Source organism: Haliotis rufescens, unplaced genomic scaffold (genome assembly GCF_023055435.1).
Source record: "Haliotis rufescens isolate VD_foot unplaced genomic scaffold, xgHalRufe1.0.p SCAF_16, whole genome shotgun sequence".
NCBI lineage: Eukaryota > Metazoa > Mollusca > Gastropoda > Lepetellida > Haliotidae > Haliotis > Haliotis rufescens.
In genome coordinates, this window is record NW_025963846.1 from 30,357,843 (window position 1) to 30,379,188 (window position 21,346).

At 39.9% G+C, this 21,346-nt stretch overlaps 1 protein-coding gene across 5 annotated transcripts in view; it reads left to right on the plus strand.

The window, feature by feature from the left end:
- Positions 1-21,346, plus strand: part of LOC124119556 (protein TsetseEP-like) — a 256,264-nt gene that overhangs the window by 71,237 nt on the left and 163,681 nt on the right. For 4 of the 5 annotated variants that reach the window (XM_046482106.2, XM_046482105.2, XM_046482107.2 and 1 more), the window contains one exon: positions 18,865-19,095. In XM_046482106.2, coding sequence (XP_046338062.2) covers positions 18,865-19,095 — 231 coding nt within the window. Of the gene's footprint in view, positions 1-18,844; positions 19,096-21,346 lie in introns of all 5 variants that reach the window. The other variant, XM_046482108.2, reaches the window with a different exon arrangement.

Here is a 21,346-nt window from a genome sequence, read left to right on the forward strand (position 1 = left end):
ACTTTTCATTTTATACCATTTCGACCATGGTGGATCTTTTGTGGGTAAACATTGTATGCTTCTTAAGGAACATTCAACTGTTGATTCATTACATACAGAATTGCACATTTACTAGTGGTTACTTTACAGGGGGGTGGGGTTGGTGGTGGTGGTGGTGGTGGGGGGGGTGGTGGGGGGGGGGTTGGTGGTGGTGGTGGTGGTGGTGGGGGGGTGTGGTGGTGGGGGGGTGGGGTGGGGGGGGGGTCTGATGACTCTTGTATTAGGATTTGCAGTGGAGGAGTAGACTCATCACTCTGGGGGCCTTGGTAGACTGTTCATTATTGTGACTTCAGCTAGCTGAAGATGACCTTTTTGTTTGCTAGTTGCTTGCCCCAAAGTTAAGATGGCCAGTGTAAGCTCCAGTAGTGTCAAGTCGTGTCTAGTTCAAGTTGTGTCTAGTTCCATCCGTCATCCACTTGGTTGGCCATCTGCTGCTTAACAATTTCCCTCCAAAGTCAGCCCCACCAGCTGCGTCTGAAAACAGCTGAAGAAAATCACTGTCTACCCGCAGTTGATCCTGAAACACTGATATGTCATTATATCAAGTGAAAAATGTTAACCACATTTGTAAGTCCTCTTTGACTCAGTTCGTGATCCTAATGTGGTTGACTAAATGCCGACTTAATGTTGATCCCTGTGGGGACCCGGGGAAGATAAACAAGAATGTGTCCTCAGCACCCCATTGCTGGTCGCAAAAGGCGACCAAAGTGGGCAGCCTATTTGCTGTGGGCTGCAACCCTGTGTCGGCAAAGGAAGGGATTCTGGTGGTTGAGGGCCACGGAGCCGGCAATAGTGCTCCTTATTCAAACACACCACTTCGACTTTTAACTTTGCCTGGACGGGCGGTAGAATGGGCCCGATTCTATCAATCAGCTGGTCACGTCATTCCCTGTGCATACAATCTTTTGGTATTTACAAATAAATTAATTCTGAATGTTTTGAATATATGTATCAATCTATAAAAATTGCTTAGAAGCCTATGCCCAGAAGGCGGTGGCTCATGGGCCAATCTGTGGATGCTGACCTCCGAATTCTGTACATTTCCAATTAATTGTCATGGGCCAAACCAGCCTGACCCTTAAATTGGTAGATAATTATAGCTTTTCGTGTCTAATTTGCTGGAGTATAAGACCGCTTTATCCTCAGACTTTGCAGCTTGGAAATCCGCTGCAGTATAAGACTGTCCTTGTTGACACTCCATGGTGGGTGAGGAAAAAGGGTGCTGAATCATTTTCCTTCCCAACACCCTGGTTCAAAAAGACGTCACATTGAATCTGATGAGACTACTACGCACAATCGATCCGACTATTGGCCACGTTTCTTGGTTATAGAAGCTGAAGACAAAGAACCAATTAAATTGAACCCATTTGCAATCTCCAAAGGTATCTGCAGAGAGGTTACAAATGTCTCAAAGCTTTGTTCTGGTAGAATGTACACGGAGACCTCAATCTCTCAATCTTCTCAAAGTTAATAAGTTTGTCAATATCAAGGTTGTTGTCTCAGTGCACAAGACACTGAACTCGTGTAAGGGCATTGTCCATGACAGAGCTCGTTGCCTGCCTGGCATGTCCTAAGACGATATAGCCAAGGAACTTGACCAACAGTCGGTCACAGCTGTCAGACGGTTTACTTTCAAGAAAGATGGTGTGGTCCAACCAACCAACACCTACCTCTTCACTTTCGCCCGAACGTCTATCCCTCAATCTATCAAAGCTGGTTACTGTAAATTCGGAGTGGAGGTGTATATCCCCAACCCACTCCGGTATGGATCCAAGTCCTGCCATGCCTCCGCTGTTTGTTACCGTTGGGTGACAAGCACGAGGCCACTGACTGCAGGAAGGATGTGAAGTGTTCAAACTGCGATGGGAACCATATAGCTTCTTCAAAATCCTGCCCTGTGTGGAAACGCGAGTCCCATATCATGAGAATTAAGACCGAACAAAATGTATCGTACCATGAAGCCAAGAAGAGGGTTGAAGGGCTCACTACAAGCACTTCCACCATCTCCTACTCTGCTGCTGTCTCTCGTCCTCCTGTCACTACTGCCTCTATCGACTGCCAGACTGATCTGACATGGGTCAAGTCTGTTCAGCCACTTCCTACTGCTTCAATCAAAAAACCAGCTGTGCCACTCTCCTCTGTAACACCCCCAAGACCAAAACTCGTCAAAAATGTCGAGTCTCAGACTTCTAAAATAACTGACATAAACAATTAGGGAAAAGTCCTTGAAGATTTTATCTCAAACAATGATTTATGATTCTTCGATGATGGTAATACCACATATCTTCATCCCGCCACTGGCAAATACTCTGCCCTTGACCTTTCACTGACAGGTTCAAATATTTTAAATGAATTTGAATGGTCGGTCCATGATGACGTTTTTGAAGTGACCATTTTCCAACAATACTTACAACTATAAATCTGTCTGATGAACCATCCTTCAACAAGGTGGAATTTTACAAAGGCAGATAGGTCTTTATTCCAAACACTATGTTTTGAAAAACTAAAACCCAAAAGTTTCAGGAATGTTCCTGATCCTTTACAACTTTTTTCAGATATATTGAATGCTATTGGAGACGAAAGCATTCCTAAGTCCTCTGCAAACCCCCATATACGTAAACCATGGTTCGATAATACTTGTAAACGAGCTAGGAAGAAAGCTGAAAAATATTTCCTATGACATCCTACTGTCCACAATTTCAATAACGTTAAAATCACGGGCGCTAAAGCGAGACGTACGTTTTATACAAAATAAACGTCGATCCTAGAGGAACTATGTTTCAAAAATTAATTCCCGCACACCTATGTCCAAGGTGTGGAACATGATTAAAAAATTAAGGGAAAAGGGTCAAAATCTGGAGTTCACCATCTCAAAGATGGTAATACACTTTTAACTACTAAATCTACATTGCCAACAAACTTTGTGACACTTTAGCAAATCATTCCTCATCATCAAACTATAATCCCCAATTTCAAAGGTTTCAAAAACAGCAGGTAAAGAAAAAAGTCAATTTTAACTCTGATAATGGTGAGGACTGCAATGAAACATTTTTACTCCAAGAATTATATGCTACCCTAGGGCAATCTCATGACACTGCAGCACTAGCCGACAACATCCACTATCAGCTCCTGAAACACTTGCCCGATTCATGTTTGGAAAATTTACTTAATATATTTGATGAAATATGGACAACCGGAAATTTCCCTCCTTCGTGGCACAATGCTATTATTATTCCTATTCCAAAGCCTGGACGAGATCACACAGATCCATCCAACTACCGTCCAATATCATTAACTAGCTGTGTTTGTAAAGCCATAGAGCGCATGGTCAACAATCGATTGGTCTGGTACCTGGAGACCAATAACGCCCTGAGTGACATCCAGTGTGTTTTCTGAAAAAAACAGAAGTACCATTGACCATTTGGTGAGTTTAGAATCGTTTATTAAAAATTCCATTGTCAACAAACAACATACTGTATCAATTATTTTTTTTATCTAGAGAAAGCATATGATACAACGTGGAAACATGGTATTTTAAAAGATTTGCATGAATTTGGATTGAGGGGCAGATTACCTCAGTTCATATCTCAATTTCTAAACAACAGACAATTTCAAGTACGAGAAGGCTCTACCCTGTCTGATCATTTTGATCAAGATCAGGGCATCCCTCAAGGCAACATACTATCAGTCACCCTTTCTAGCATCAAAATTAATAGTCTCACTAAAGTATTAAACAAAAGCGTTGATGGTTCACTTTTTGTGGACGATTTCAACATTTCTTGTCTTGGTAAGAATATGAATACAATAGAAAGACAGCTACAGCTCTGTCTTAACAAAATTCAAAAATGGGCTAACGAAAACAGCTTCAAATTTTCTAAATCCAAAACAAACTGTATTCACTTTTGTCGTAAATAGAAACATCACAAGGATCCAGATTTATTTTTAGATGGTACTCCTATCAAGGTAGTAGAGGAGGCCAAATTCCTGGGCCTCATATTTGACCATCATCTCTACATTCTTACCACACATTAAATGCCACCAAGGCAAAGTGCCTGAAGGCTCTCGACTTGTTAAAAGTCGTTTCAAATACCGAGTGGGGAGGGGATCAGACCACCCTCCTTCACTTGTACAGATCGTTAATACGCTCCAAACTGGACTATGGTTCCATTGTCTTTGGTTTGAGCCTGCAAAAGCAATTTAGAAAAAGTGGACACCGTACACCATTAAGGCCTAAAGACTGTGCCTTTGAGCGTTTAGGACCTCTCCCGTGGACAGTTTGTGGAGGGAGATGAACCTTCACTCGAACTGTGCCGCATTAAACTTTCACTGCAATATATCACTAAATTGCACTCAATTAAATCTAATCCAGCATACAATTGTGTGTTCCACCCTCAATATGAAAACCATCTTCTGTCTTCTCCTCCCTGGCGAATGGTGAAGCCAGAAGTAGATCTCACTCTTACCAATCCTTTGGTATATCAACAATCATATAACCAATTACGCTCCAAATATAATTCTCACAGGTCCATTTTACAGACGGGTCCAAGGATGGTGGCAAATTTGCAAGTGCCACCATCATTGGATCCAGAACCGCCTCCTCAAGAATACCAGATACATGTTCAATTTTTACTGCTGAGGCCAAAGCAATCTTTACACCTCTGACCTAGATCAAACATCAAAACCAATCTAAAATTTTATCATTTTCTCCGATTCATTGTCATGCCTTCAGGCACTTAAAAGTGTCTCCTCAAATCATCCCTTAATCTTTGACATTTTAGATTCTACAATGATCTTTCTACTGGCCAATGTGACATCTTCTTTTGCTGGTTACCAAGTCATGTAGGCATACCAGGTAACTCAAAAGCCGATACTGCAGCCAAAGCAGCTCTTGACAAACCGTTATCTCCGCTTCTGATCCCGTACAGTGATTTCAAACCAAACATCAAATCTTATACTCGGGATCTAATGCAAAAGAGGTGGGACACCCAAGTAGAAAGCAATAAACTACACAAATCAGCACTAGGCAGTATGAAGCCAGGTAAAGCACCAGGTCTCTCGGGTATATCAGTGGAGTCGGCTCCACCGGTTTGTCTGAACATGCTGTTGGATTTATTTAATCTAGTTTTGTCTACTGGTATATTCCCCGATCAGTGGTCCTTTGGTATTGTTCTTCCAATCTTTAAGAAAGGTAGTTCACGTGACCTCCAAAACTATAGGCCTATAACACTCCTTGACATAGCTGGTAAGATTTTTGCAAAAATTCTCTGTAACAGGTTGAATAACTGGGCGTTTCAGGAAAGTTGTATCGTTGGAGAACAATCTGGCTTCAGAAAGGGTTTTCAGACCACGGATAACATCTTTGTTGTTGAGACATTGATCAGTAAATATCTTTCCTACAAAAAAGTCGACTATACTGTGCTTTCATTGATCTAAAAGGGGCATTTGATTCTGTGTATAGAAATGGTTTATTTTTCAAACTATGGAAGGGTGGTATCAAGGGACGAGTATTTAGAGTTCTTAAAAATATGTATAAATCTGTCAAATCTTGCCTTTCATTAGATTATGGTCTTACATATTTCTTTGATTGTATGTCAGGTGTTAGACAGGGATGTCAACTGTCTCCATTTTTATTCTCATTTTTTATTAATGACATTGTCGGGGAGTTGGCGTGTGACGCTCATGGTGTTACCTTACATACTCTAGAACTGTTCATCTTGCTGTTCGCCGATGACATTATTTTAATGGACGCGTCAGTTGTTGGTCTTCAAAAGCGACTTGATAAACTATCTTTATATTGTGATAAATGGAAACTTTCTATTAATACTGATAAAAGTAAAGTTGTCATTTTAAGAAAAATTTAGGATAGGAAATGATGATGTCACCACAGTATCGAATTATAAGTATCTCAGTGTCCAGTTATCCTCTTCTGGCTCGTGGAGTTTAACTCAGAAGACATTAGCCCAGCAAGCTTGGAAGGTGATTCAAATCCTCCAGTCTAGACTAGGTAAATTCTCATATCTGCCACCAGATGTCTGTTTCAAAATTTTTGATGTAAAAGTGTTACCAATTTTGACATATGCATCGGAAGTTTGGGGATTCCATGCATCACCTGACATTGAAAATGTGCACAGTAAATTCTGTAAATTGACTTTGGGTTTGAGTAGAAACACACAAAATAGCTTTGTAAAATCTGTCTTGATGAGAAACTCCGTCAAAGTGTCACATTATTTAAAAATTATAAAATTTTGGCTTCGACTATTGATACAAGATAATAATTTGATTTTGAAAAAAACATATAGTTTTCAATATAAAAGGGCAGAGAATGGCAACGCTTGCTGGGCACTCAAGGTTAAATCATTGCTGTTTTCTTACGGATTTTGCAGAGGTATGGCTACAACAGGGTGTTGGTAGATCTGACTTATTCTTACATCAGTTTAGGCAAAGGAGCGTAGACATTGAAAATCAAGTGTTGCACAATAATTGTGAATCTTGTTCTAAGCTTGAATTGTTCTCTGCAGTAAGGGATACATTTCCATATAATAACTGGATTCGATTAATTCATGTAACATTATTTCGAATTAATATCTTGAATTTTCTCGGATCCAATCATCGTCTTATGGTTGAAACAGGCAGATATCATAATATACCAAGACATGAACGTTTCTGTTCCCTCTGTGTTGTAAGTGCTATCGAAGATGAGTTCCACTTTTGTATGGTGTGTCCGTTCTATCTTGATCTGCGGTCTAATCTCATACCCAATTATTATCACATGTTTCCAAGTTGTGAGAAAATGTTCTTATTATTCAGCTCGACTTATCAAAGTATTTGCAACAATTTAGCAAAATATGTATTTCTTGCTGGTAAGAAACGTAATTCCATTTTCAAGGGAATACCTGTGTCATATAATTAACTCCAATATTAACAGTTTGAATACTGCATTGTAAATCTTATAATTCAGCGCTCTGTCACATTTGTATGCCATCATGCTCTGCACGTGTATAATAGGCCGGTTGCCTCATTACCTAAATAAAAGCATCCCATCACATCACTACACAAATTGAAACCAAAAATCGGTCATACCTACTTGGGTTGTCAGTCAAGACAAGACGAGGTCGTTTTACGATGGTGTCGTATTGGCCTCAGTCGGTTTACACACGAATATCTGCTTAAGACCGATGAGGACGAACTTTCTAAGTGTATCCCTTGTGATGAAAGGTTCACCGTCAAGCATATATTGCTTGACTGTGTGGACTTTACAATCGCAAGGGATTCACATTATCAAAGTGTAAATCTGAAAGATCTCTTTTCCCGTGTCAGCGGGCATCTCATCATAAATTACTTGAAAGAAATTGGTCTGTATAAAAAAAATTAAATATGTATGTAAATAATCAAATGCTTGTTTTTAAATTTGGCGTGATGCTATTAGCCACTGACATTATTAAAGGCTCTGTCCAGGCGGTTAACGTAGCGTAAAAATATTGTCCCCCTGTGTTACACTTAATCCTATAGTGATGAATGTAACTATCATCAACCAGTGTTTTAAGCCAACTCATTGATGAGTATTTTTTTAATATTGGCTAGTATTGTGCACAACCACCAGTGACTAAAGTGATGACGTAAATCCTCCTGGGGTATCATGCAGGAAGCAGAGGTACTGTAAGTCCCCTTGATCCCCAGCGAGGTTGTCTAGCTTTGGTTACTGGTGGCCTATAGCCTGTGTTTTAAACTGTATTAATGATATTGTTATGCTCCAATATGTTTCATCAATTGTTTTTAAATATAGTATGCTCCAATATGACATTGCATAAATAACTAAATTGTGTATATATTAGCTTGGTCTCGTCGCTATATGGCTGAAATAATGCCAATGCGACGTTAAATTTTAACTCACTCACTCACTTTATGTTGAATTTTGCTTGTAATGCTCCCTTTCTCAGTTGTTGAATCACATGAATACCTTTGTCAAATCTGGTATACACCACGGACCATAAAGTCATTAATGGATTTACTCTTGGGACAGGATAAATGGTGAATAAGACGGAATTCATCAGCATGCTTTCCCGAATGTTGAACATGGCCTGACCTACTGGGGATACTTGGATTTCCACTTCCTTTAGTAGTTTTTGTTTGACTTGCCTGCCGTGTCTTGGTGCGTGGCTGAAAGCAAGTTTCATGCAAGGCGGCTTGTGTAGCTACCCTGGAACTCAGGCTTGAAACCCAAACTGAAACCTACCCACTTGTAATTTCCGCCTCTACAATTTAGCTTAGTATATTGGTGTAACCAGGGTGCCATTTTATTGAGGTCCACTGGGGCATGGGCCATTGAATTTACCTTTCCCTTTAACTGGTTTGCTTACAGGGAAAGATTGGTTGGGCTTGTATGGGGTCTACTGGACCCCATTCCAACGAATGCAGGACCCAGTGCCGTCGGAATTTCGGCCACACTTACCACAACCAAATTTGTTTTAAGTCCCATCATACCTTACTGGCGATGTCCCCCTGACTCTGGTTGTCGTACCGGCTGTGTGACCAGCCACAACTTCGCGTTAACGGTCCCTTATCATTCTTTGCTGGAATTGTTTGTCGTAGGGTTGACCAGGCATCCGAATCTCCGCCCCGCCGTCGTGTAGGATAAAAACGTGTTGTGCATATCTCGAAGTGCCCTCTAACATATATGTACATGAAAATGTGGAAAGCTGAAGTCAAGCTTGCCAGGGACATGTTTGGTTGGTGGCTGCTCTTCTCTTGGGAAGGATCACGGAAAGTCAAATTGATGAAGGCGGTAAATGTCCCCAGGGTGAGCTTTGAGAGTTGAGCGAAATATAACCGATACAATGAGTGCTGAAATGGATGGTTCTTAAAGCTTAAATCGGCAAAACAAACACGATTGTCAACAAAGAGAAAGGAACAAAGTGAATAGATCTGTCAAAATATGTGTGTACTTGAAGAGAGACGGTGCGCGAATAAATGATGGAACAAAGGAGGGATGACGCTTGTGGGCTCCTAGGGCAAGATCTAGTGCCCCGGGCAAGGTGCAGTGTGCTGACCCGGGGTTGATTTAGTTACAGGGGTGATTGACTTAAAGCAGTAATTAGCCTATGGTTTGGATACACGTGATAAAGCCATTTAGTAGTAGTACTTAATGTAAATATTTCTAGATGAAACTTGCTGTACAGGTCAGTCTGGTGGTGAACTTGTGTCTTTTGATGAGTGAACTAAAGGTATCCATTGCACCAGATCAGGATATATGTCCTGACCTATTGATCCGTGTTAGTAAATGTATAATTATAGATCAATGGTAAAGGCCTGTAAAAGTAAGTTAATCAAAGCTGATCAATTAAATGAGTTTGAGTAGTAAAGGTAAGTGATTTTGGACCACATTTTTTTATGCAAAATTGATGATGCAATTCAAAGATCAACATGAGAATTGGCTCTAGCTCATCATCACCTGGAGCTACAACAGAGGGATTTTTTTATGTGATGAGACTAAAATTAATTGTAATAAAAAAGTATTCTCTATTATTTTATACTCATACGCATACCATTATTTTGAACAAAATGATATTCTACATTTTTACTAAGTTCTCTGTTCAGTTTACTGGGAGACCAGACTATATAATCTTTTTCGTAATTTGAAAGAAATAATTGATGGCCGTATATGCTTGCTTTGACATCACTGATATAATATATACACTCTTCAAAAAAAGAAAAGTATTGTTCAAAAGTGAGGATATTTATTAAGCGGATGTAAAAGTATCAACACAGAATATGTGTGAACACAATCAAATGAAATTAGACACAGTGATCAACAAAAGAATTGTGGTCATTGTCAGCATTAATTCAGTTCAGTCATTGCACATGTGTAGCAACAAGGGGGTGTCATGGTCAGTACCTGGTCACAACAACTCTTGCAGCCGTTACTGCTCGACACCTCCTTGGCAAAAATTGCACAAGTCGTCGGATTTTTTTTGTGGGGAATTCTTCGCCATTCCTCCTGTAAGGCGTTTGAGTTGTGCCAGTGTGTGGGGATGCTGGTGACGTTGACGGACGCGTCGATCACGTTCGTTCTAAAAATGTTCAATCGGGGTTGAGATCAGGCGATATGGACGGCCATGGTAGGATATTGATGTTCTCATTAACAAGGAAATTAACTGTCGCACGTGCTGTGTGGGGCCAAGCGTTGTCATGTTGGAACAGCTCCCTCTGGCGGTCTCTGGAGGAGATGAGGACCGGAATTTGGTCTGTGTATCCGTTTGCCGTAGGTTTGCCCTGGACAACCACTTTACTGTGATCTATCCATGTGGTATATGGCCATGACACTCCCTCCACAAAATCGGTCCACCTGTCAAACGCAGTTCGGCACAAAACGTACATGATGACGTCAGTATACACGTTGTTTTCCATCCTGTCATTGAAAAAGAAAACGTGACTCATCGCTAGTTCCTGAGATCCCATGCCTTTACGTTGTAGACGTCGCAAGATGAGTCAAACTTTTGGTCATCTCCCTCTAATTCCCACTTCCCTCAGACGATTTCTGATGGTTTGGTAGGAAATCCTTCGCATACCAGACACTTGTCCTGCAGTGTCCATTGTTGTAGCAAATTGATTCCGACGGTGATGCACCCGGATGTACGGATCCTGACCAGGGGTGGTAACTCTTGGTATTCCACTTCTAGAATAATCTTGAATCCAATTAGTGTGGGTATATCGATCCAATAGTCGAGGTATGGTGCTTGGGTGAACGTTGAAGTTTCATGCAACAGCAGACTGGGACTCCCCTGCTTCCAAACGTCCAATAGCGATATTTCGGTCAGCTGCAGTTAATCTTGGCTTTTTTTAATCTCCGTTCACGTCAGAAAATTCGTAATGAACTGATGAATTTTGTATGGTCTTTTATAGTCAGTGTCTCTACTCTGTTTCCAACATTTTGCATGTGCATTGTGCTGAAATCTTTTTCTGAAAGCAATTTCCGTGCATCCTTTGCATTGTTGCTGATAAACGTTTACCAAAAACATTTTGAGATGTGTTTGCGGGCAATGCACAACAAACATGACATGATTAATGGGAATCAGACGTAAGAATTGTCTTTATGACGATTCCTGGGAAAAATAATCTAATTGGAATTCTCAAAACACCTATGCATTTCTTTTTTTGAAGAGTGTATCTTGTGGTTATTCTCACCATTTGATAATTTTGTACCGGAGCATAAATGCTTTTGTGACATTATTATAGACTTATGTAAGCATTCGTTTAAATATGATCCAACGACAGGAAACAATCTATTTTAAATTTCCAACCAGTTCTTTGGTTTTGGCCCGGAATAATTGACGTGCTTGTTGTCTCCCCTGTTCTAGGTTGTTTTTTCTCATCTTCGTTAATACCACTGGTCTTACGAGAATTTGATCGAATCTCCTGCTTCATTACGTTGTATTTGGTTATTTCTGACAATACTAAACGAAACTCATCCTCGGAAATATCTTACAATCAGCCAGTGCTGTTTAAATATGATCCTCATAGCTGTTCAACTTTGCTTCGGCAAGTATCCAAATACTATCATGTTTTAATGCTTTCTTTTGGAACTTACGAGAAATAAATTATGTTGCTATTCCCACCAGTCCTGAGACTCTGGCTGCTATTTCCATACCAAGTATGATAGGCGTGGCGATTATGGTTGATAATAAACCAACACCAGCTACACCGAGTCCCATGCCAGCTGTTACAAGCGCGGTATCAACTCAGTCGTGAACATTCAAAGCTCTGCGATACTTGTTATACAATCCGAGTCTCAACTCCCTCTCTATTAGATGTTTTATGTCACTTATTTCATGTAATAGAAAACCATCAACAGTATCCATCTTTTCAGATGCTTCATTGAGCACCGGATATAAACCCATGATGTATATTATTATATTATATAATAGTCTTTAATTGGTCTTGCTTAAATGTTTTGAGAGTATACATCAGCCTTATTAAATGTATATTATATGGCATAAATATCTTAGTAAGCAAACTGCTATCACCTTTATTACCTTGGACCCCCTCAAGTGTTGCAACGGGTGATACTCACATATAAATAATACTGCAACGTTGACGCTCGTGTTTCTTAAGCCATTTAATTGAAAAACTGGTAATATTTCGAAGGCATCTACCGGTGCATCTCGAAACAAGACTTCAATAATAAGTGTAGAAAGATCAGGTATAGCATTCAAGTTATCTTTTATATCATTAAATTCAGTAACCAAATCTAAACTGACATTTTTTTTTATGCTGAACGACTCAATAACATATGACCTGGGTTTTCTGGCAGGGGAGCGACTAACACACTCTTTCGTTTTGAGGGGATATAAGCCCCAAGTACGATCCAACTATTTATTATCTTAGTTAAATGATGTCCCTTACCCGTCATCACATATGGTGGGGTAATGACGATATTCAGTAGCCACTCGATTTTTGTCTTCAACCATAGTCTATTTATTATCATCATTGCGAGTAAGATTGTATGATGTGTTTTTATTGAGTCCACTGACGTCGACATCACTTAAATCTCCCAGATAAGCTGTGAATACAACTTCTTTCCGCTTGAAAATGTAAAGCGTATAACTTGCAATCGGTACTGGATTTATCAAATCCTTCTGTGTCTCCAAGATCGGAAAGTGCAATTGTATTACATTGTCTGAGGTTATGCGTTCCAGGCATGATGAATCAACCAATATTAATAATATGGAGTGTTACGCGCCAGTATCCTAAATGTACAGGTTGATGTTTAACATCTAATACAGAAATTTTGAGGTCTGAAATAATACCCCGCTTTAACTTTTTATCTTGTAATATTGAGAAAGCTTCCTTTCTACTGCTATTATATTTTCATCTTTGACTGGAATAGCTCTTGGCAGAGTTGAAGGACTTTCGAGTTGAACATTATCCGTTGTACTGATCTGATCAAGATGGATGCACAACTCTTTATAGGGAACTAAATTGGGTAATTTAACTCCATGCACTGATTTGTTGGATAGTATATGTTCTGTTGTTAATCAAAGTGTATTTCTTGTTAGTTTTCGATTTACATTCTTTTCTCCAACGTTTAAAATCAGCATCCCGTTTGACTCATTTTGTGTGAGACTAATTTCATCATTGTGTGAGCATACACTCTAATACCCATCAGATATGTTGATGACACTGATTCTACTAACTATTACACCCATAAATAACACATTATTTCTTCTCCTATCATTTATATTGGTCCACCGCGGGTAATACGTTACATCTCAGAGGGCAACTTCAAGTTGACCAGCCAAGTTGTCGATAGCGTGAAGCAGTGGAATAGACTGACCATTTGTTATTCCCGGGAGTGTAACATACATATTAAATATACCAAGATACTATATCATAACTTAAATATGAAATCAACTTACATAACTAATCAGTCGATTTTAGTAAGTGCCTCTGGTGCTAAGTTTTTTGTTCATTTCCCTGATTTCTTTGATCAATACAGGGTCACGGCAACACAATCAAATGCAATTTTGGCAAAACCAGTTAAACTTTGCCATATGGTGTACCACAACAAGATGTGGTGTATCTCTTTATGCCCCCAAATGTGAACTAAATAAGAATGTTTTATCATTTTTCATGTACTATCAGATTAGACATACACTTACAGAAATTAGTGCCCCATTACCGCAGGATCGAGCATGGAATTCCTCAAATAATCTGTACAATAGGTTCGCATATGACCGTATTTGAGATTGGCATATTAAATCATGGTCTAGGTGTTCCGTACAGTGGACAAAAAACTGTTAAAGAAGAAAGTGATGATGATTTGAAAGAGTTAATGAATCAATAATTATAAGAACTTATGTATCGGCAATTCTTGATGCACAATCGAAAACACAAGCGGGAATAATCGGTTCTGGGACGGCGCTTGATGCACAAAAACAGTTTGTCGCAAACGTAGAGGATGCTTTTAATTCACAAGTTGACATACCATCTTCTATAAAACGTTATCAAGATGTATTACAGTACGCCCAATCCAAAGTAGACTACGTTTACAGGGCAGGACTATACATGTCCCTGAGTAATATGGAACTTAAGATTGGCCAATGATAGGCTATAATAAAAAAATGTGGTTGCAACTGATCAACAAAAACCAGGTATTAATTCAGATATTAACACAGAATTTATAACGCAAACAAACACAGGCGAAACGGGAATAGTCAAGCCACAGTCACCACAACAGTCACAACAACCGGAAGTGCTGCCACATATGGTTTACTCATGATTTGGATAGTCTTTAACGGATAAGTACAACAGCCCGACCATTGCTACGATCAGTGCCCACAAGTTTTGACTAAGCCAAGTGGTGGTCTTAGATAATAAATTCAAGATCCAGGAAACAATACTCCCTATTATACCTGGAAGTGCAGATGCGTCTTTCCCAGTGCTTCTCCTAATGCTTTTTTATCCACTCTTTTACACCCTTTTTATCACTAGGTGGTGTGCCACCTCCTGTACCACTGCCACTGGTTAACGCGAGAGTCAAAGAAGATATAATAAATCCCAATATGGTTAAAATACTGCTTGATTGGAATGTCTGATTAACATGATTAAGTATCTTTTCGGCGCCTTCCAGTCTGACAGAGTATTGGGTTTTCATCCTAGGGTTATTTCAGTTGTGGGTATGTTTGGTTGACTAATGATTAGCTGAAGGTTTGGTTAAGAAGAGCTTGATAGAAAAACTGATTGGAATGGAAATTGGGGTTCATAGGGAGTGAGCGATATGACTCATTTCCCATGATGTCAAATATGATTTTTGTGGGAGGAGCTAATCGATAGTACTTTGTTAGTTGTCTAGGAGTGGTGCGGGGATTCGGAAATCCACGGCTGAACAGAGAGGTTCTCTCAGAAAAGCTAACAGGCTCTTCCATACATCCCTTAGGTATGTGTTGTATTTAAGTAAAACAGGCAACAAGAAGATAACTGAGGACCTTGTGTATATTTACTAAAACTTCTATCTTCAATAAATGGACTGAGCAGCCAAGTTGACTTGTGATTTGTGAGAGCTGCATCATACCCAGAATCAAGGAGTGGTTAACAAGAGAAAGTGACCAAAGGGAGACAGGTATAATACCCGACCCCTAGGGTTACAGAGCCACGTAGTCACGATATTCCTTTACTATGTATCATAAACTTGGAATAGTCACGACCAATTGGAATAACATATTTTTGTCTTCTTAGTCATCGAAATACTCCATAACGGTTGATTGCAAAAGTTCATCGTTAAGATTCATGCCACCAAAGCTGGTTTTATCAGTTCCATCTTCGATTGTACTAGTATCAGTTAGGTTTTCTAGATTAATATCATCCATTTTTATATTAAACATAAGGTTCTTCAGGATCCATTAGGGTCAAAGCAATTCGTCAGTCTGTAACTATAACTAATAACCTGAGTACCATTGATCAGAATCAAACACTTCTTGTTTGCTTTCCTAATCTCAGCACTCACGATTTGTTAGTTCCAGGAACTGCCCGACTATCATTTACAATTAGTTTGACTTCAACTGACGCTAATAATCAACTACATAGTCAAGGCATGCGAGCATAGCAACAGTGGGATGAGATTAAAAAACTCCCTCCTATAAAACGAAGCCCAGAAGTTAATGCAGTCCAAGATCTTTCTCTTGGGGATGTATCGCTATAAAGATCACAAAGCTCACCGAAGCAGCTGGTAAATTAAACATATATTTGTACATGATTATGGATGCACAATTGATATACAAAGTGGAAGATTCGTGCAAGCGATGTATTAATAATCTTTTACCTAAAGAACCGCACTGCGCTATCATCTGTGGACAAACGGGTTGTGGAAAAACAGCTTATATTCTAGATACTTTACAAAACCATTATCGGGATGTTTTCGCACATATTAATATTCTGTGCCCGACTATAAACGTTAATAAAACATACTTATCGAGAGATTGGGTAATGAATGATCCAGGGGTGTATAAAGTTGATCTGGGCAATCCTTTACAAGACTGTTTACGAGTATGTCACGAAAAATAAAAAGGAGAATCAACCCTTTTCATAATAGACGACTGCAGTGCGAGTGAAGAACTTACCAAAAAGAAAGATATGCTTTCATATTTAGCATTCTCCGGTCGGCATATGGAGCATAGCGTTTGGGTACTTACTGAAAAATACAACTCATGAAAGATCTCAGAGAGCAGACCAAATGGGTAGCCCTGTTTCATTGCAAAGAATGAGATTCATTTGAGGGATGTCTTTGTGAAAATGTTATAATTTCTACCAAGCTCGAGCTAGAAAAAGATACGAAATGGGAAGCGGAAACACAGCACTGTAAACTCGTATTTAAAAACCAATCAAGCAGCTGCTTAGGCAATTGCTTAGCAAAAATATAACAAAATATAGCAAATTATATCAACATTTAGCAAAATTTAGCCAAATATAGCAAATGCATAGCAAAAATAGCAAATTTAGCCAAAATGCGATCAATTGAACATAAGCGGTTATTAGGTAATAATGTGGTTTGAAATCCTTATTCTTTTGCAACAGTTTATTATTTCAGACTGTATTGGATATGCAATATTAAATATGACCTTAGTTATTACATTATGGAATGCAACAAACTTATCGAACAACTGCTCCAAGAAGAGCCTGTATTTACAGATAAAACATACAGATAAACATAAAGAAAGACTCGCGGCTTTGCTAGCAGATGGAAAATGCCCCCAAAATTTTTGGGAAAATTATACCACTGAAAAAATTGATAACATGTCCGATGAAGAAATTATAAAACAATACACGCGTTACGAGTCCAGACTGGGAGCTACCATGACTAAAACAATAGGTTCGGCTATGTTACAACTATACACAGTTGTAGCTATATCGTTTCTATCTATCCCAGCAGAAAATCGCAATTTATTCATGCGAATCTCTAGAGAAAGACCCATTCATCGAAAAAGCTATAGGCGCAGTAAGCTGTGAGTTTTATCATAGATATGGAATGTTCTTAGGGCCACTTACCAACGCTTTAATACCGCTAGGTATTGTCAATTTAAACACACGTGCCCACTTACTAATAATGGAGACGGAAATACAACAAGTGAATGAGGAAACACATGTGATTGTGGAAACACCACAAGCCCGGATTGCACAAATAGTGACACCACAAGTGAACGAGGAAGCACAAGGGATTGCACAATCACCACAAGCCAGAGTGACTAAGAATCCTCTAAAAGTCGCAGCTGATAGAAAGGGTGCACTAGCAAGGAAGGCAAAGGCTCACAATTTAAATACTGAACATAGCACGATTAAAACTTGGGCTCCCTATGCTACAAGTGTTATAGCAGTGGTATGGTTGTTTTTTAAGACAGGAGAAGAGAAAACACAATCCCTGTTTGTACAAGATGAGGTTCAATTAGAGTTAAATCCTCATTTAATGTCATAAAAGCATGACTATTCTAGATATAGATGGTAAAATGTTGGTAAACGTAACGTATCATTCAGCAGTGGTCAGGCGCTTGGCCATTGGCTATGCCCGTATAGCTAAAATGATTACTAAAGCCACACCACCCAAGCTAGATTTTAATGGTTATGATATTGGTATGATGGTCCTAGATGTAGGCCTAGCAATGGCCACAAAAGTTATGCTCATCAAACAAGGGCTTATCCAAGAAGACATAATGAAGTAATTAAACATTTGAATATTTTATGAACATAATATAATTGAACACAAAATAGCATCAATTGGTCGGTGGAGCTGTTGTTGATGCTCTAGCTTTTTCGGGGAGTAATTTTTTATTTTCTACTATGAGGGAATCAAACGCTAAAGAAATTGTAGAGGAGCGTAAACGACACACTAAAGCATTAGAACAACTCGAAACAGCCCAGTCACAATGGGCCAGACAGAGGATGTTGAGATTAGATTATATTAATGATGAACTGCGTAAACAAGGACATTCAATTCAAATGTTTAAGGATGTTGAATCTGCCATGCACAAATACTTGCTTGTTTATGGAAAAAACACTTGACCCAATGCCAAAGCCAACAATAAGTAGGCTTTATACACCATCAGAGGAACAAAAAAACAGAGAGATAGTATTTATAATGTTTGGGTTGTCGGTAGTTGCGATTTACACAATTACGCATAAGCTATGAGCTGGCAACACACTATGTTGCTATGACCTGACAACATGACTGTTGTGTCTATTTTTAACTACAAAATTACGCATAAGATATGATCTATTACGATCAGCTGGCAACATAAATAGCGTTGGCTAGTCTCACCATTGGATGTGTGGATGTGTGGATGTGTGATTTGCATTCAGATAAATGATATGATAGTATTAAATTGCGTACTTCATTTCGGATTCGTTTACTGGTATTTCCCGTGTTACGTGATCGTGGTGATCAACTGATATCGTTTTCTGAGATGGGGGGAAAACATCATGTCAGTGGCAAATTTGAGTGTATTGAAAACGTTAGTGCCTTCAGTCACAAGTTTGGCTGGTCCAAACTCGATAGACTACAGTTTGCATAGATAGTTTACAGCCCAAAGTGATATACCAGGTAGCTGAAATACTATGATGATGATTTTAGAAAATATTCACAGCAGCACGTTAGTGTTTTCAATACTTATCAGCATGTTATTAAATTCTAGCTTCAAAAGTATCGAAGAAAACATTTATTCTGCCAGTGTATTTTGCAGCTAGGTCAAGGACTTTGCATATTATCATATAGATTTTAGATCCATACAAATGTACCAGTTTCAGTTTTTCATATTATGCACAGGTGTTTCTGTCTTGTTTCAGGAGACCACCCTATCAACCGTGCTGACATTACAGTGGTGCCCAATTTCATCACAAATGAAGATTTGGCACAATCAATCTGTCACATGCTAAACAGGGATTTGAAGAAGATATCTAACAATGAAGATCAACCTTTGACAGCTCATGGTCCAAAATTCCTGGTGTATCGACCATCTGGTAGAGCAGGAGATGAATTTAAGGAACATGTATCAAGGCATCTGATGAATCAAATTGGTAACTTATACATAATATGTGACATTCTTTGCTCACATAAGCGAATTGTCCTAAACTAGAAGTAATTCTGACAAAACTTCTACCTCTATTACATATCTCTCAGCCATAAATTCTGTATTTTGTATTCAATCACTAATTTTTTTTAATTTTCAACAGACATCCATCCACTTCACTGTCAATCACACACAATTAGTTGTCGCAAAGTAGTCTCAACTACCCAAGCCATGAAGTCATAATGGCGGCAAGATCACTATTTTTCCTGTGTGTGCTAGAGTTAACACCTACTATATTAGTAGTAACTATCTAGTAGTAGTAAATCACATAAGATTATTCTGATATGTTTGCTACCATAACAGAATATTAAATAATAGTGCTGCTGGAGAGCTGGTGTTTGGTGTTTGTGGGGTTGTCATGCAGCCTCCCTCCACCCCTGGGTGCAAGACGTGAGGCTGGTTTATGGTCACAGCAGATCCTCATAAATTCTGCACAAAGTGCAGAGGGAAGACCTGCAGCATGGAGAAGAGATGTGAGCAATGCAGTAATAAATCTGAAGAAACATTCTCCAAGATGTCTGAGGCCATGACTAAGGCCAAGAGGCCCGAGGTTGCAAAGAAGAAAGTGGACACCATCATAACTGATTCAGTTTCCACTTGAGCGCCTCCCTCTCCAGCCAACCTACCATCTCCTGCACTCACTATGATCCACCAACTGTAAAAAGAAACAGCAGGAAATGGTCAAGGACATGCTACAGTCTAAGCTGTCAGAGATGGACAATAAGATCACGATGATAGCTCTGGCAAAGACTATGAGGTCTTCGTCCATGGCTGTAGGCCCGTCTACACAAGATCAACAAGCTGAGCTGCACAGTAAGCCCATGGACCAGCAAACAAGCCAGCCAGCAGCAGACCAGCTGGGTATAAGCCAGCAGGCTTTCATAAGGGAGCCGCACGGTATCCATGTTCAGGCCGTCAACGTCAACAAGGCCAGCCAGCCATTCCAGCAAGATGCTGTGTGGCCCAATGGGCCTGCCTTCCATGGCAATCGAGCCGACTGATAAGCCGTCCAGCCAGGCAGACGTGAAGAATCCGTACAACCGACGCACGGACTCCATAGACCAGCCATCCACGGTTAAACCGCCTACCGACCATGGCTTACCGTATGACATTCATTAGGCAATTGGTCCCAAGCCAGCTACACAGTCCTCCACGGGATTACCCAGCCAACCAGTCAGCTTATAACGGAACAGCTTATAACGGAATCATTGCCACCAGAGGATGAAGGTAGAAGCAGAGGGCTACGATTATCCCCCCACCCCACCGTCCCCTCCCCCACCCCCACCCCCCTCAGAGGTGGAGTCAGAGGGTTTGGAGGACACTGATAACTCGCCCCATCGATATTACTCCAAAGGCTACACTTTTGGGGAATTAATTGAGGAACTTTATCAACTTAGGCCAACGCTTCATCCACATGTCACAGCAGATTCACCATCCCAGATACCTGATATGAGGGATGATATCAGACATATCATATCCACCTTTACAACCATCCTGTGAACGATTGCTCTGGAAACACGCATGACTATTAGGACTGATCAAGTTGGACTCATCAAACCTGATTCGATTGTCAGGATACAGGAAGACATACTCTCCTTCCAAGTCACAATTACTGAGGCTACAACTTTTAGCCCAGATCAGAAGTTCATGATATTGCAGCCTATATCAGTGACCACAATATTCAACGGGAAGTTAAAGCATGTCATTGATGAAGTTAATCAAGACACAGTAGAGCCTTTCCAGACTTCAAATATAGACTTCTTGGCAAGGGCTCTGGGATTATAAGCCTTCTACGTCCAAACAGGCTCCTGAGAAGTTTGTCTCCTCAGAGAAGGATTCGTTCCAACTGGGGAGGAGGTCCAACAAGCAGCAGTCTTCACTGGACACTTTTCGCCAACAAGACTACAAGAAATGGGGATATAATCGCTGTGAAAGATCAAGCGGCGGAGGGAACGAAATTTCTGAACTAGAGAACAAAAGGAAACCAACCACACCAAGGGCTTTTACTCCCCAGTCTTTTTAGTCCTGAATAGAAATACATCCCAGATGAGGATGATCATAGATCTAAAGACCCTCAACAAGAGGTAACTGGTGCCAAATTCCAGAAGGAATCCATATGGAAATTACGGTCGAAGTTGAAGAAAGGAGATTAGCTTATCAGCCTAGACCTAACAAATGCATATCTTCATGCCCGATAC